The sequence below is a fragment of the Ogataea haglerorum genome, assembly GCF_019207285.1.
Source record: "Ogataea haglerorum isolate 81-453-3 chromosome Unknown 81-453-3_NODE_15_length_226208_cov_100.181872, whole genome shotgun sequence".
Lineage (NCBI taxonomy): Eukaryota > Fungi > Ascomycota > Pichiomycetes > Pichiales > Pichiaceae > Ogataea > Ogataea haglerorum.
In genome coordinates, this window is record NW_025065165.1 from 212,048 (window position 1) to 226,208 (window position 14,161).

General features: G+C 39.7%; 6 protein-coding genes across 6 annotated transcripts; 3 read left to right on the forward strand and 3 right to left on the reverse strand.

The window, feature by feature from the left end:
- Window positions 1-171: 171 nt before the first annotated feature.
- Window positions 172-897, forward strand: KL911_004741 (uncharacterized protein; the record flags this gene model as incomplete). Its single annotated transcript, XM_043200066.1, has 1 exon — window positions 172-897. One exon carries the CDS (start codon window positions 172-174, stop codon window positions 895-897), a length of 726 nt encoding a protein of 241 aa, XP_043052643.1.
- A 2,447-nt stretch (window positions 898-3,344) lies between these two features.
- Window positions 3,345-3,920, forward strand: KL911_004742 (uncharacterized protein; the record flags this gene model as incomplete). Its single annotated transcript, XM_043200067.1, has 1 exon — window positions 3,345-3,920. One exon carries the CDS (start codon window positions 3,345-3,347, stop codon window positions 3,918-3,920), a length of 576 nt encoding a protein of 191 aa, XP_043052644.1.
- Window positions 3,921-5,967: 2,047 nt separating this feature from the next.
- KL911_004743 (uncharacterized protein) lies at window positions 5,968-7,284 on the reverse strand (the record flags this gene model as incomplete). The annotated part of the gene is made up of 1 exon (XM_043200068.1): window positions 5,968-7,284. The coding sequence occupies one exon, from the start codon at window positions 7,282-7,284 to the stop codon at window positions 5,968-5,970; it is 1,317 nt and encodes a 438-aa protein (XP_043052645.1).
- Window positions 7,285-8,153: 869 nt separating this feature from the next.
- Window positions 8,154-9,329, reverse strand: KL911_004744 (uncharacterized protein; the record flags this gene model as incomplete). Its single annotated transcript, XM_043200069.1, has 1 exon — window positions 8,154-9,329. One exon carries the CDS (start codon window positions 9,327-9,329, stop codon window positions 8,154-8,156), a length of 1,176 nt encoding a protein of 391 aa, XP_043052646.1.
- A 203-nt stretch (window positions 9,330-9,532) lies between these two features.
- KL911_004745 (uncharacterized protein) lies at window positions 9,533-11,158 on the forward strand (the record flags this gene model as incomplete). The annotated part of the gene is made up of 1 exon (XM_043200070.1): window positions 9,533-11,158. The coding sequence occupies one exon, from the start codon at window positions 9,533-9,535 to the stop codon at window positions 11,156-11,158; it is 1,626 nt and encodes a 541-aa protein (XP_043052647.1).
- Window positions 11,159-12,559: 1,401 nt separating this feature from the next.
- On the reverse strand, window positions 12,560-13,087 carry KL911_004746 (uncharacterized protein; the record flags this gene model as incomplete). Its single annotated transcript, XM_043200071.1, has 1 exon — window positions 12,560-13,087. The coding sequence occupies one exon, from the start codon at window positions 13,085-13,087 to the stop codon at window positions 12,560-12,562; it is 528 nt and encodes a 175-aa protein (XP_043052648.1).
- Window positions 13,088-14,161: the final 1,074 nt, after the last annotated feature.

Consider the following 14,161-nt stretch of genomic DNA (forward strand, 5'->3'; position numbering starts at 1 on the left):
TTGATGGACTAATCCACACTATGAGGAGGTCCTACTTTTGTTTCCTGTTAAATTGTTATTCGTAAATGATCTCTAGCAGCTCAGGAATTTTTTTAAAGATGTTAGTACAAAAATAAAAGTGTGCAGACTGGCATTACTTATTGCAGTAAGAATTAGTTCTGTGTCCGAAAAATGAGCTGTGATCACTCGTTTTGTCCGATCGTGTTCATTCGATCTGCTGATCGGCATATCACTAATGAGGACCCCTGTACCATTAGCTGGTCAAGCCAACAGCTAAATATACTAAGGGGTATAGTTGAACGTATTACTAGCCCCAAAGATCATCCATTCAGCGTGACTTTCAATTTCACAGAATTGAGTAACTCGTGGCAAATAAGCAAGGACCGCATCTATGCAAAGATTATTGAGCTATATTACATCAGAGATACATCAACGAACGATTTGGATCTCGAAGATTCTAGCAGTGCGAATAAACAAATCCGGGTCGGATCATTACTATCTGACAAGAAATATGAAATGTTTCATCCTATTCGTGAGCTGGAGCTGCTAAAATTCAATTCCCCAGATTCGAATCTCAGTCACACAGCAGAGTTCCACTACAGACAATCCTCCATTTCGGGGCAGAACCCTTTTTTGGGTATCGGATCTCCGAGACTGGGTCCATTGGAGCCAGACAATTTAAACTCCGGTTCAAGTGATGGAAGTGATACAAACCTTGCAGTAACTTCAATTTATCTCTATCGATCGAAGTTCATACATCGCGAAACTCCAAATCAAATCAATCAATCTGACTACGATATAGAACCAGAAAACAATGGCTATGAGTATCTATTGGCGGGGACAGCCGAAAGTTTATCAAAATCATTATTGGAGCAAGAGCTTCTGGATCGCATTTAAATCACATAGATGGACGCAATCCAACGTCCTTTGAATCTGTGTGCGAATGAAACGATGGGTATAGTCATACTTTTCGTTAGAACGGCTACTCTTCTACGACCCTATCCTCGTGGGCACCAAAATTAGTGATAATATGTTCAGAATCTTAGAGATCCCTCCAATTTTGAGTTGTTTGCTAACTTAAGCTCGATAAGCGACTGGAACCATAGCAAGAGTCCCTTGCTGTGCGGGAAGATTACATAGCAACATACTATGTGTATTAAGCTATATTGACTCAGAACAATTCTGCCTGATCCGAACAGCTTGCGGAGCCTGAGATATCAAAAAAAATGTCTTTCTTGTCTCGAAACTCCACCGTTCGCTGGAACGTTCAGCTCCAGTAAGGTACTGGGGCTATAAGGATTGAGGTGAACAGGCTTGTTCCTCACGAAGGATTCATTGATCATCATCGTCATAGTCTGTCTTTTTAAGCGCAGTTTCCGGCCAGCGATCTCTCTCGGAGTGAGATGATGCTCTACTCCTTCATTGTAGCTGTTAATTTCCGTGTCCCCCTGTCGATAAGCTAGGGTTCACTTGCTCACATCTCTCAGATGTGACCCCCATCATCTCATTCAATGTTTGACTCAATCGCCTGCCCCAACTTCAACCCTCTCGATTTCAGTAGTGGGAAAATAGATATGCTTAAAATTTCCTTCCTACTCGGTGCTAAGTGAATTCACTTTCACCGTGGTTGCAAACCTGTCATATCCTCTCCTTGAAACATCAAAAAGCAAGTCTATACATTCGACAATTTGATCCTTGAGCAAGGGGTGTATAATTGCTCCTCTTTCGGCTTTTGAAGCGTTTTGACACGTTTTGACAGCGTCATAGTGGCTTCAATTTGATTGACTGTGATCAAAAGACCTTCCTTTTTTGATATATCATGAAGATTACAGCAAACTCTATTTATAATGATCCTTAAAGTTCTAATGTCGTCTTTTCTATCGGCCAATTATTCACTAATTATCGTATCTCATTAAGAAAATCAGCTATTTTGTTCAATGACACACTCATGAACATTAGAGTAAATCAGGACAGGAAATTACCCGTGTTATGAGAAAGTTATTTCTTGTCTAGTGGCTATTGAAGCGAAAATCCACTTGGTTAGAATTAATGAGGCTATTCGAGCAATTTGTCTATACTTCCAGTTCATGTATTGAAACGTAAAATCACTGGGAGACTCTTGGTTTAACCTGTTCACCAATGTGTCAGAGATGCATTCGACAATTTCTAGGCACTGTCGGACTAATGATCGTCGACGGCAAACTTGAGTCCCAACTGGAGTTACAGCTAACGACAGACTTAGTGATAGTCACCAGAAGAATGCCAATCTTTTCCTCGCTGTAAGTTCCGTCACTGTTATGGTTTTCAGTAATTGACTGCATTCAAATCAATGGCTGGATCATTTAAAAATGACGTGCTGAATGTTCCCGATACGCATTCTTCGACTTTTAAAATCAGCAAGGATTCATATTACTGGATTACGGGACTTCGAAGGGCTTTCATCACGAAGGCAGAACTAATGAACTATTTGTTTCAATGATAGCATTCAAAAATATAGCAATGATTTCACCTCCAGAAGCGATCATGAGGAGCCTTCCCTTTTCTGCCTAAACTTCCTTGTCTCCCGGTCAAAAATGTCAGAAAAAAGTGCTGACAGCCACTTTCATTTATAGTCTCAGCTACATCCTCGCGCTAATTTTGTGCTTCCTCATTGCAGGATTTTGATGATGAGGATGATCTGTGATCGCATATGTTCATCGATTTAGTTGAACCGGAGATTGCTTTCAACCCGTCACAAGGATTTGGAACTAGGTGGACAGCTGGGCTAGCTAAAACATCGCTCAGGTAAAGAAAGCTTTGATCGGGATTATCTTGCACTAGTACGTAAGATTAACCGCATGCTTCAAACATAATTCCAATTGAATTGTTTCAAGTGCTTACACATGATTAAGTAAAACGCCAGTGGCCATATTCAAGCTGTTGTTACAAGAATGACGATTGTCATTGATTGCTACTTGTTCTATTGTTCACATCTGGAAATTAAACAATGTCGCTTGCAATAAATTGAATCCATTCCTTAGAGATAATTTGGGGTGCAACCTTGAAAAGACGAGAGGAGAGACCAGCATCTAAACATCATCCTGATCAGTTTCATGAAACATTTTTATTATGTGTGTTGCACCTACCCTCCATCAGAAAAGTGTGACTAGTTGGCTTACTATGAGATTTTGGCGATAGAAGGATAAGAGCTATGTAAGCTTCTCTGAGTCGAGTCTTTCAACGAGAGAAATCTATCATTCTTTTCGCCACATCGAATTATGTTATTGATTATGTAATTTGAACACAAACATATTCATCCGAAATTGTTTCTGAGATAAAGCCTAAATAGAAACTGGGTTTTAGAAATGTCATTAAGAAAAAGTCTTTACAAACAGAGCTTGAGGAATGCCGCATTTCCGGTAAATTCTGGGGACTTGAGCATCGAAGACAGGTATTGGATTAGAGATTGGTACCATCCTCAAAAAGTCAGTAAGGAGACCAATATTTCTCACCAAAACAATATGTCTGTTCAAAGCCCTTCGGGTGTACTCACGCCTCATGAGTCAACCCCTCAACCACAACTATATCATCAGTCGTCCCAATCACAAACCCCGCAACCTTTGAAAGCCTATGGGTTCAAGATAAAAGCATGGATTGCGGTTGAAAGGGACGTCTATAAAGATTGCATTGATGAGGATTCCGATACCGTTTTGTCATGGATAGATCATCCTTATCTGTCTAGCATCCAGGCAGCCAAAGATTTCTCTTCTAATGGGACAGGTGGTTTGACTGATGCTGATATCAAGTCTGCCGTTAGCGGAACAGGAGATGGTAACAGGCTTTTCTCGAGCAGTGCGCAGCATGAGTTGCAAGATGCCAAAAATCAAGCTACTGACTCCTTCCCAAACCAAGATGAAACTTCTAAAATGAAAACGGATTAGACTTTGATGGGAGCATGTGCGATGATAAGATTTCTTGCTTAACAGAGAATTACCTATTTTCTCCGCCATGAATTAATTACATGTAATTATCCCGATTTTCTCTTCTAAGAGTTGAAAATTTAAAAACTGCTTACCGACCCCATCTAATGCTAATAGAAGCAGTTGCATTGAGATATTGAGCAACTGGACCAGATTATAAATAGTGCTGTCTATTTGATAAATGCCAACGTATGCAAAGTAAGTACGAGGTCTATCAAGATTATGATTACTCCACAAAGAGATGTTATATGAAAAAGGTTGATGTTCTATAGATATTCAGGATAAGATCGATGACATCATATATAGTCAGTACATTTCACTAGATTTGGTGACTATGATTGTCCAAGGTGTACTTTTGTTCGGGTTCTTCTGCTGATAGCTAGAAGAATTTCTGTCCTCGCCAAGTCAATTTCAAGATCCGCACGGTGTACTTTAGAACTCACTATACCGTAATGGTCCGAAGAACATGGTTTCCATTCACTCTTGGCTATTCTTCCTACTTGACTAAATCCACTTTATCCCCTTTGTTCTAGCTTTCTCCGCATCTTAAACGATCGAAATGCAAGTGGTGAAAGTAGTTTTGCAACGCAGATTGGTGTTACTAAGGGCCAATACATGATTTCAGCTATCGTGGTGTAAAGACGTACGAGTACACTCCTAAGTAATGACTTGACTAACCAAAGAAAAGCTCCAAACGGACAGCTTGATCCTAACTTGATAGCAAAGCCTTTTTTTAATTCAGCCAGTGAACATTTATTGAAATAATTAGTGCTAGTGAAGATCAGACTCAAGAAGGAAGTTTCATAGCGTAAATTGAGCTGCACAATTAGGAGGGAGCGCAATCTTTCCTCATATCCAAGACGAATAAAAATATCTGGAAAAGAAAAACATCATGTCTCGGTATATGCGTATTATTGGCTAGCGATAAGGCTCAAAGAATATATCGAACGCAAAATCAATCTCAATTCGTGTGAAATTATGGATATTGCAAAATTACAACTACTGGTGAAACCCGAAACTTTGATCTTCATAAAAAGATTTGATGCATCTGTCAGAAGAAACAACTGATCAACAACCTAGATAGGAATTGTGCCATGATGTGAATCACGTGACCAAAGATTAATCCCTAGATTGAAAAGATTTGTGTATAGAATTTAGTTTACACCCTTTTTCGTGGGAAAGCAAACGAGTTTGATCGAATTGGCCTTTGAACTCGTATTGTTGCTTGGCAACAAATGATTGGTGAGAGAGCTATCCGAGGATTGCGTTTTCTTTGTTCTTGCTTTGGCAGCACTGCTTCCCGAGCGAGGATATTCCATTGATCACATGACTCGAGTCACGAAATAGTTGCAGCGGCCAGGTAGATCAAATGTTTCCGATAGACACACTAAAACTCCCACAAAAAAAAAAATTGATTATTTCGATCTTAACCTTATTTGATTTAATCATTTCTGGTTATCTATATGCTCACTTTTTGTCCACATTGCTCAAATATGCTAGTGGTAGCGCGATCGGAGACTAGTGGTAGTAATAGTTTCACTTGCCCCACATGTCCCTATGAGTTTCCGATTGATGGCCTTCTAATATATGAGCGAAAGGAACTGCCGAGAAAACAGGTCGATGACGTTCTTGGAGGGGAAGGCGCATGGGACAATGTTGATCAAACTGTCACGCAATGTCCAGTTGAAAGCTGTGGTTTTGACAAAGCCTACTTCTTCCAGCTCCAAATCAGATCAGCCGACGAGCCTATGACAACATTTTATAAGTGTTGCAAGTGTGGACACCGCTGGAGAGAAAATTAATCTCCTAATGGTGTACCGATTTCATATGCACGCTGGCATTTACATGAAATGTATACTAAAAGCAGTGAGAATTGCTAAACTAATTTATTATCCTCTAATATAAGTGATTTTTTAAAGCTTGATCAATCCGATAAAGTTTGCTTTTTCTAATTGAAACAAGTATCTGAAGTCTCCAAAGCACTCAATGGCATATTCGACCGACCTTATTAATCCTCTAAATCTCCGAAAATCTTTTCGTCTTCTTCTCGGTTATCTCTTGGCACAAATTCCTTGCCATAATGATTATCTTCACTTTCATTATCGCTTTCGCCGCTAAATGATGTGGATTCTTCTGTTTTTGGTGCCATCAAACCATCCTTTCCATATTTGGCGTCCACTTCATCGGACCTTGTGGGCTTTTGACATAACATACTTTTCCGTGGGGTGCTTGAGACAGACGTTGACAACGATGAAGGAGGATATTGTGACAATGAGTTTTTCCGTAACGTGGTCGTATATACTGGTACTTTTGCTGTTGTCCCACTAAGTGACTGACTTAGATTAGAGTGCAAGTATGAATTTGAATTTGGTGTTGTCAGAGTCAAATTGGTAGAAGTTCCCTCCACATGTTCCTCTATTGACAAAGGAGACTTTGAGGTGTTATTTTCAATTTGATTATCCGGTGATCGAGAAATTAGCGGTTCTTTCTCTATCTCACGAAAACCATTGGTTTCTTCTGTAGGTTGCTCACGGAAACTGCTAACATTATTCAAAGATGATAGAGATTGCAGGGGAGGCGAATTAGCAGGTAGCTTTGAGTGTGGCGAGTAATGAGATTGTTGGGGTCGTTGATTAGATTGAGAATATGAGGTAGCTGGGGGGTAGACAGGAGAAGGAGTGCTTAATGATTGCGAACGAGATCTGAAACCTCCACTTTCCGAGCCGTTTTCGGTCATGCTGCAAAGAATACTTGCGGCTTCTAGCAACTGGACTTGTTGATGCTTACTAATAAGCAACTTTTTAGTCATATTCCATTCCGGTGTATGTTCCCAAAGATGTTTTGCCAGTGAGGAAATATGTTTGTATCCCTTACCACAAGCTTCACATTTTAGTTCTTCTTTCAAACGTCCAGTTTCACCTTCTGATATACGCCGCACCACAAATTCTCTACTTAGCATAGGAACTGAACTGCCTAAATGAGATTGTTGGGACTGTTGTTGGTGAAGATGACTATGAATTGGGCCTCCTGTGTGAGGTGATGAACCCAAGTTCCCCGGGCTTATCGAGTACTGACCGGTAGTGCCACTATACGATGATGATAACCTTTGTGATCCTGGTGGCATACTAGTGGAACTCTTAACTGGAATAGTGTAAGGTGCCGTAGACAGAGATGAGCGCCTGCTCGGAACATTATAATGATAGCCGTTTGCGGTGGAACTGCTTGTCGCCGTTATAGGGCGAGATGCTGTCGCAGTGTTTTGACCGGAGCTAGCTATTTGACTACTCTGATCAGATGGAGATGAGAACCTGTGTTCAAACGACATTGTGAATCCTCTGATCGCAAAAAACTGCAGATAATTGAAATTGGAATTGAAAAAGGTATCACACTAATTTCCAACTTTCAAGATTACCTTCTCAAATCGACTTCTAGCTCTTATAGAAACTTCTGACTGTCCGTAATGCAATTCAATATGGCTATTAATATTGAAGGGGCTAGTTAATGTTAATTGTGTTTAATTAAATGTATCATACAATTGTTTTCGAGTTAAGTTATCAAAAAATTTAAAAAAAATTTTATCGGGTAAAGTCAGGTGTCAGGGTGGTCCTGTGCACTTTGATTTCCCTCTAAGAAGCTTTTGATCTGACGTAAGTGTTGAGAACTCTCAAAGATGATTTATTAGTTTGGATAATTCGCTGGAATCTTTAGCTGGCGATCTTGTCTCTTTGATGATTATGAAGCCAGCGTCTCGTGTAATTTCAGCGAACAGTTATCAGTATAGGAAAAATCCAATTCCCTTCATAAACTACAACATTTTTGGAACAGGTATATTGGTCTTCATTATTGGAGTATAGGACTCAATCTTCGCGATTTGAAACAATCTAATTTGTGAAGATCCAGTGACGTTAGAACAGCCATTGTAACCATACTACGAGCCATATAAAAGTGCGCTCCCGTAGAAAATGGTTCACTTCAACGATCACGATCATAGCTCCTACACTATTAGGCTTGCACAAAAGATGTCGCACCTTACGCTGGATGCCAGCATTGATTGATTTCATTACAAGTATTTCTGACTTGCTACCTCTTTGGATTGGATGATCATGCCATTGAATAATGGAGACCGTGTCAATTATATTGGCTTCCTCCCGAGAATACTTACCATAGAATGATATATGTCTTTTTCACGCTCCGCTAGCTTTCAATTAAGAAGAGCCCAACGGACTTTTGAAAATGAGTTTTCAGCTTTTCAAACGATAGTCCTTTTCCTATGAGAACAAGCTTGCTGTTTGGAAATGCTTGCTGATTTGGTCTATCTTCACCACCATCTATAAGTTCGTACGTTTTTCGCACCGCTTGGAGTACCATAAAGCTTGTTCCACAGTAGACTAAACCTTTTGCTCTGTAAATCTCCATATTCCATGTCTCAACATCATTCTCGGCCCAAAGTATATCTTGCAGGAATCGTTCAAACTTTTCAAACCCGGCTGGGTCAACCTTCGGGAACTCCAGAGAAATCGTGTGGATTGTAGAATCATGATACAAAGCTTGATCTCTTACGAATTGTGAGACGTCTTTAGTATCATACGCGTGCAAATCCAAGATTTTATTGAGGTCGATGTCACCGTACCTTGAGCGATATACTGGTGCCAGAGCGTTAATGGACTTGGCCCTTTCTTCCAATCTATCAAGATCTTCCGTGCTCATTTTATCAATTTTGTTCAAAAGAATTACATCGGCCATTGCAATCTGCAGGTGAGCAATTGTAATACCGCCATCGGTTTGTGTTGACTCATGGGCGTGACTTCCTGTATCCGATAGCCATTTTTCAATGTTTTCAGAGTCTATCACTGTGACGACACCGTCAATGTAGACATTTGATGATAAGGCATCGTCAAGCCAGAACATTGTGGCTATGGGAGCTGGGTCGGCCAAGCCTGTTGTTTCAAGTAGAATATAATCAAAACTCTTTCGTTTGGCTATCAATCTCTCTATAGCTGCGACTCCGTTATCTTTAACGGAGCAACAAAGACATCCGTTTCCTAAATCCAACCATTCTTCATATTCTTGAGAATTGCCTTCTTTTATCGTCAATGATTTTTCAATACCCGCTGAGTCTCCAAACTCATTTAGAATTACTGCTATCCTTCTGTCACCCTTTTTCGCAATTTCTTCCAATAATGTTGATTTTCCTGAACCGAGGTATCCGGTTATTATCGTGATCGGTATCTTGGTTATTTCATCTATCTCAGTTAAAGCAGAATGCCCCCTATAACCTGTAGTTCTTCTGCTGCTGTCCTTTGAATACCTGACGGGTTCATTTTCTTTGACCACAAGTTCGGGAATTAGATCGATCTCGTGCTCATTCATTGATCACTAACTTCGTCTAAAATTTAATTTTGCTTGACTAAAAAATTAAAAACCTGAAAACAGGAATACAATTTTGATCCTACGTATCTTAGTTTGGACGTCCACAATTCACCATTTGTATGCTGAGCTCATATACATCATAAACAATAATGAAAGTTCGGTGTCTTGATCTGGTACTCTTTGCAACTTTACTTTATCATCTGATGATATCCCCCTACACTAAAGTCGAAGAGTCCTTCAATCTGCAAGCTATACATGACTTGGTTAATTATGGAATTCGTGATTTACATCACTTTGACCACAAAGAGTTTCCTGGCGTCGTGAAACGTTCATTTGTTGGGCCACTGATGGTATTTATAGCATCCAAGCCTTTGTTGACAATTATTGACATTTTTGATGCTTGGATCAGTCCAGCATCATCATTTTATCACAAGGATACGCAATTAGTACGCCAATTAACGGTGAGATTCGTGCTTGGGCTATTAAATTTGATCAGCTTTATAAAACTGCGAGAAGCGATTTCTAAGAATGCTAGATTGTCTCTGCAGGGCAAACAGATTCAACTTTGGTTCTCCATTCTTCAATTTTCCCAATTCCACTTCTTTTATTATGCATCACGTACACTACCAAACTTTGTCGCGATGCCCATGGTTAGTACAGGTATCTCATGGGTTCTGCAGGGACACACTATATCTGGCATCTCCCTTATCATAGCAACCGGTATCATTTTAAGAATTGAGATTTTAGCATTTGGCATTTTATTTTACATAATAGCGATTGCATTAAGGGAGTTGAACTTAAGAAACACCTTGCCCAAAATATTGACAACGTCAATCAGTGCATCCCTGGTGACGATGCTCGTCGATACATATTTTTGGCAAGACCCTTCTTTTCCCGAAGTTGAATCGTTTTACTTCAATGTGATAAAAGGCAAATCGGCACAATGGGGAACTGAACCTTTCTATACCTATTTCACCAAGTATATTCCTAAGCTCTTTGTTCTACCAATGGTCCCAGTCTTGGCACTTTTCGGATTGTTCGTACCATCATATCACTCAACTAAAGCTAAGATCATCATTTTTTCCTCTTGCACGTATATATTACTGATGTCGATTCAATCACACAAGGAATGGAGGTTCATCGTTTATTCTTTACCAGGGATTTTATTGTCAGCCTCTTGTTTCCTTGCCAAAATCGAACCAAGAACAAGATTGCTGAAGAGTATAATGTTTGCGGTAGTTTGTTTGGTGGTTTCGGTCTCCTACATCTTTAGCATTTTTGCTGGTTTTGTTTCAAGTTTCAACTATCCCGGTGGTTATGCACTGCAGTTGTTGAATGACAGGTTATCCACTGCCATGATCTCGTATCCAAGCAACAATCCGATCATGATACATTTGAATGTGAAGTCTCGTATGACAGGAGCTAGTTTATTTGGTGAAATCAAGTCCAATCTGCTGATTTATGACAAGACTGAAGATGAATTTAAATTGAATGACAGAAAATTTTGGCAACAATTCTCGTACGTGATATCCGATTGTCCTCTTGAATCATGTTCTGCTCGTCTTCTTGAGAGTGATACGTGGAGATTGATTGACATCGTAGAAGGGTTCCACAGCCTTGACAAGCAACGAGTGGTAGAGGATCTGAGACTATCTTTGCAAACACCTGCTGGATCCATCAGCTTCATTACTCAGATGATCAAAAGCCACAACTTACAGTTTCTCATTGATCTGTCTCGAAGATATATCACCCTATACCCAGCACTTTATGTATACCGCAACATGGATATTGACAGTTCTTCCAACTCTCTGGTCGCCAAAAGCTTATAACCTTCCGTATCTTGGACCTTCGATTGGGAAAAAAACCTTACTCCGGTATCTGAACAACATAGTGACCAGCAGAATAAAGAAAAGGAAGAATGGCAATAGCACCATGGGTGCGCTTGAACTGTGCTGTATACCCCCCAGGATACTGGAATTCATCTCGTTCCTGATGATGATCAGTAGTAGGGGATATCATCTCGATTGATGATATAGTATTGGAAGGGTCAATTGTGACCTCTTTGGAAAGTTTAAGCTTCAATAAGCTGTCCTCGGAAATCTGTGAAAGAAGTTCTTCTCATTTTCTTCAACCACTGGATTGACAACTTCTGAAATTTCTGCTCTATCCTGTTTTTCAGTGGTAGATAAAGTTTGATGTGCAGCTGTCTCAGTATCGTCGCCCATCACATTATCAAAGATTTCTCTTTTGATACCCAATAAGGTCAGTCTCTGTTATCTATTGTGATTCTTTATATTGCTCCAAGCGTTTCAAAGCTCTCCGCAAGATGACCAAATGAAGTTGACCAAATACCACATGTCTTCGATCCAAGAAATCGTCCAAATAGAATAGATGATAAATTGCAACCCTGTAATGATAGGTCCTGAGTTTGCGATAGAACGCCTTGCTACTCTGTCATGCTTCAATGTGAAATTGTCGTCAGGGAGAGACCCCTGCATCTTCCCAAATATGGAGAATCCCCCAGTCCCATCATGATATTCAAAATCAGCGCTCTGTATCATATAGCCGTCAATAATCCAATGGAATGGTGTGTTGGTAAATTGGGTTTCACATTGCTCATAAGAATTCTTCACTGTTATGGAACCACAGATTCAAATAAGCCAAGTGAAACATTTCCTAAATATTAATCATTTTGTTGAAGTTCGAACGTAATTTTATGGGTAAGTGGTGGATCATCAGGATTAACTATTGAAGTGGTGGCCAGTGACATAACAATAATAAAAATTCAAACTGTGGCACCCTGAAAGCTTGAAAATTGATCGCTTTCAAACTTATGTATACCCTAAGCAAAATGCATTAGACCACAGGAAATATGACTTTACTGTAAAATTCTGAAAGCCAAAACTTAACTGTAGAGCACTTCCACGACCATGAGCAATTTCATTACTAAACTTTCATCAATGACAGATATCAGCGTACGAAAATGACCATAATCAAGTTAGTTGTGGTTTTCGACAATTAGACCTGTCATGGTAATTACTTTTGCACAAGATATCCTCAAAAGATTCTTATTGATTCCCAACCATGCATAATTAGCAATTAGAAGGCATCTCCAACCTGTAAAACTCAATTTGTGCATACTTCTCTACCCAACGCGTCACTTCAAATTTTGACTACCGTACATAGCTCTTCAAAATAAATAATACTTATGGATACGTCACACAAAAAATTCAATCTTTCGATCTGTATGATTCTTTTTCCTCCGGTGATAAAGCTTTCCATTCTTCAGCAATCTGTTTCATGATGGTGCTGTTTTGGCTGAAATCTTTGACAACTCGTTTAGGGTAAACGGACATGAAAAAGTTCATGTACGGAGACCGAACGGTATACTTTTCTTTCCACGCCTGAAATTCTTTCGCGTACTCAGCAGCTGCCTCATTATATGTCTTGACAAATGGTGCCTTGACCTCCTCGGACGCTGTTTTCCACTCCGAAGCAAACTTCCCTAGAAGGTCCCGCGGACTGGTGTCTTTGTCCGTATTCGTTGCAAACTTGTGTTTGATGAACAATTGGTAAGCACTTTTGGGAGCCTTTGGTTTGTGCTGTAATCTGAGTTCTTTTAACTTTGTTGGCGACAGCTTTCTCATTTCTGCTCGGGAAAGTTCTTGTAAAATGGAACTGTGGACGGAGAAAAACCGTTTGAGGTTCAACATAGGATTAGACAGTTGCAAGGCAGAGTTCTTCAGGCCCTTAATCATCGCCACGTTCAGAGTTCTTTAAATGAGCGTTTAGTCTTGAAGTGAGTATAATTTGAAACAAGAGAAAAACAACAGATATAAACACCTCGCGCAATTTCTCGTTCTTCTTGTGCGCACGACACCTAATGACAGGTAACAAATCTCAATATAAAAAAAGGGGTCAACTGGGAATTGAACCCAGGACCTCCTGCTCCCAAAGCAGGAATCATACCACTAGACTATTAACCCTTTTCGAGGTGTTCTGCGCTTCCAGTTTTTTTAAGGTCAATATCTTGCAAGAAAAAAAGGAGTTTCTCCAATGCCTCAAAGGTAGTTTTGGTTGGCTCTTCTCCTTACATCCGTCAAGTTTGGTTCCCGGCTGGACTAAGGCAAAACTAAAAAATCTAAATGAAATCCATGTTTAAAAATGGCTCAACATAAATTCTGTCAGTTCATTTCCATGATCAAACTGTTGATGTTCAAACTCAATTACCTATATTTCGAATTTCGTCGGAAGTTATCTTTCCCAGGTTAATATATTACTCATATATTGAGAAGCGGTAGAGCTGTTTTTTGAAAAAGTTAATATAAGCAGTACACAAACCTAGAGGACATTAGGAAGCTTGAAAAGACTTTATGCCTCAGGAATCACGAAGGCTAAAATTTCCAAGATCGAGAAACATCCTTGGTGACATAGAGTGTACTAAGGATATTTTGCATGCTAGGTATACAATCGCCTATCATTGGAACTTGAGCATGATTGATGATTATACTATAATTTTGGATCAATGCTTCAAGTCACAGGAAGACGATTATCCGTACATTATTTAGGCTACCGAGTAAGTCTTCTTCTATTGTACAAGTATGATACGTATAATATGGATTGGAAGTAGAGAGTATGAGGATAAAAGCACATGGATTCTCGATAGCTTAAGCGCCGTAAACACCTGCTTCAGCGTAACCCATCCATACCTCTCCTTTTATTAAATTAGCATTGTGCGAGGTGTTGTGCGACTACTTTATTTACAATTCAAATAGATCAATTTTTCAAGGGGATAGCTAGTTTTACCAAACTCCGAGATCTTATCTGTGTTG